Here is a 1,899-nt window from a genome sequence, read left to right on the forward strand (position 1 = left end):
TAAGAAGTTAAAAGAACACAAAGAAAAGAAATAAGGGTTACTTCCTGATTCTTCTGTGACTTATTCCTATCAGTAAATTGGAGTACTGAAATAAACCTGATTACCTAGATTTCGTTCAGGAAATGAGGCAATTAGGCATCCTGTTTGTTTAAAATGCTTCTAAAATGTACAAGTACACTTTTCTACATAGTAAACATAGTAACAAACAGAATACTGATATCAATGTGATTTTTTAAATTTCTTTGCCTGGTTGCATGGCTTGCAGGATCTCAGTTCTCCAACCAGAGACTGAACCCCAGCCACAGTAGTGAAAGCCTGGAATTCTAACCACGAGGCTGCCAGTGAACTCCCTCAATGCAATTTTTATGCCTAACAGTTTTAAGAATTATTACTTTTTAAAATTACTATTTGAAACCTCAAATGCCAATGGAAAATATAAAGGAAGAGCAACATACCAAATGAAAACCATTAATAACTCAAAATGTATTAATTATTTTATTGATGAAGTTATTGCTATCCCTATTTGATGCTGTGATTAATCCTTTTCTCATGGGTAGAGTGCTTTAAAAAAAATGTGTGTAACTACCATTGGGTTTTGAATAAGGCAGCTGCTATTCTATACACTTTAAAAATAGAGCATCACAACTACTTATGATCCAGATTTGTGATCAATAATTACCAAAATTTTGCCCTAATCAGGCTTACTTAATTTTTCAACATTTCTATATAACAATGCTGAGAATTAACAAAATGAATTGATGATCAAAGTCTCCAAAAACTATATTTAACTTTTTCTAAACTCTGTATACACTATTACAATGAAAATTAACTGATTGGAATTTCATCTTCTCTTAGTTTCTTTAACCAGTAGAACAAAGCAGTTAAAATAATCTCTAAAATATTTCTATTTTTAAAGTTTTATGATATTAACTACAGGTAAAGGTATCAATTTGACTATTGATAGCCAAATAAAAGAATTAAAAGCACTCTGAACATGCATAATATATACCTATTTAGAATAGTACTTATTATTTTCTAAAGGAAATCCTATTTTGAGTCAGTGATATTTAAAGAAAAATCAATCCCATGTCTAGTGATGGAAAAATCAGTGCCTATTGGGCTACAGTAATCTCCAGTGGGTAGGTAGAGAGTTCCAAAAAATGTGAAAATCAGTTTAATGCTATGGAATTTCATGACTATTATAATGATCGTTTTTTTTTATTGGTCCAAAAAGAATTCCTGGTTTCCAAAAAATAAAATAGATTAATGACACAATTTGACTACTAGTTTGCTGTACAGCCTGAAAATAAATTTTCCTTCTGTTCTCTGCTTCTTAAAGATAATAAAAAATAGTTGTTACCAATGAAGTTATAACTGCTAATTACAGTAATATTATTCAGAATGAAAACTGAAAGCTTGCTTCATACTGAACTATTTGAAATTATAACTACCTCTGAAGTCCCAAGCAACTCAATGTACTATAAAGGAACCAAGCCCTTTAAAAAGAAATTCTATTTTATCTAAGATTTAAAGGAGCAGTTTTAATTCAAAAACATTATTAAACATGATAAATAGGGCTGGCTGATTATTGTATTTTGACCTTGTGAAGTTTTCGATCTCCTTTCTCAGCGGGGTCCTCTATCTCAGAGCAGGGATAAAATCCAGGAAATGGTGTGAGGGGATTCATCTTTGGCCTACAGGAGCCTGAGAAAGCACCCATCAAGCTACTGATACTCCGTAGGGAAGCAATGACTTGTGGAGGAAGGGTGGGGTCAACCAGAAGATCTGACACCATATTGCGAGCTTCATTTAGCACTGAAAGATCAACTCCACTTCCACCTCCAGAAATCTAGAAAAGAAAAAAAAAAAAGACATAAAATAACATATTTGTTAGACACA

General features: G+C 32.1%; 1 protein-coding gene across 1 annotated transcript in view; it reads right to left on the reverse strand.

Annotated features, from left to right (window-relative positions):
- The window catches only part of PDE3B (phosphodiesterase 3B, cGMP-inhibited), a 168,641-nt gene that overhangs the window by 53,436 nt on the left and 113,306 nt on the right, over window positions 1–1,899 (reverse strand). Inside the window, exon 3 of the mRNA XM_010830572.1 lies at window positions 1,601–1,849. Within this exon, the coding sequence (XP_010828874.1) occupies window positions 1,601–1,849 (249 nt within the window). The remainder of the gene's footprint in view (window positions 1–1,600; window positions 1,850–1,899) is intronic.

Source organism: Bison bison, unplaced genomic scaffold (genome assembly GCF_000754665.1).
Source record: "Bison bison bison isolate TAMUID 2011002044 unplaced genomic scaffold, Bison_UMD1.0 scf7180017864518, whole genome shotgun sequence".
Taxonomy (NCBI): Eukaryota; Metazoa; Chordata; class Mammalia; order Artiodactyla; family Bovidae; genus Bison; species Bison bison.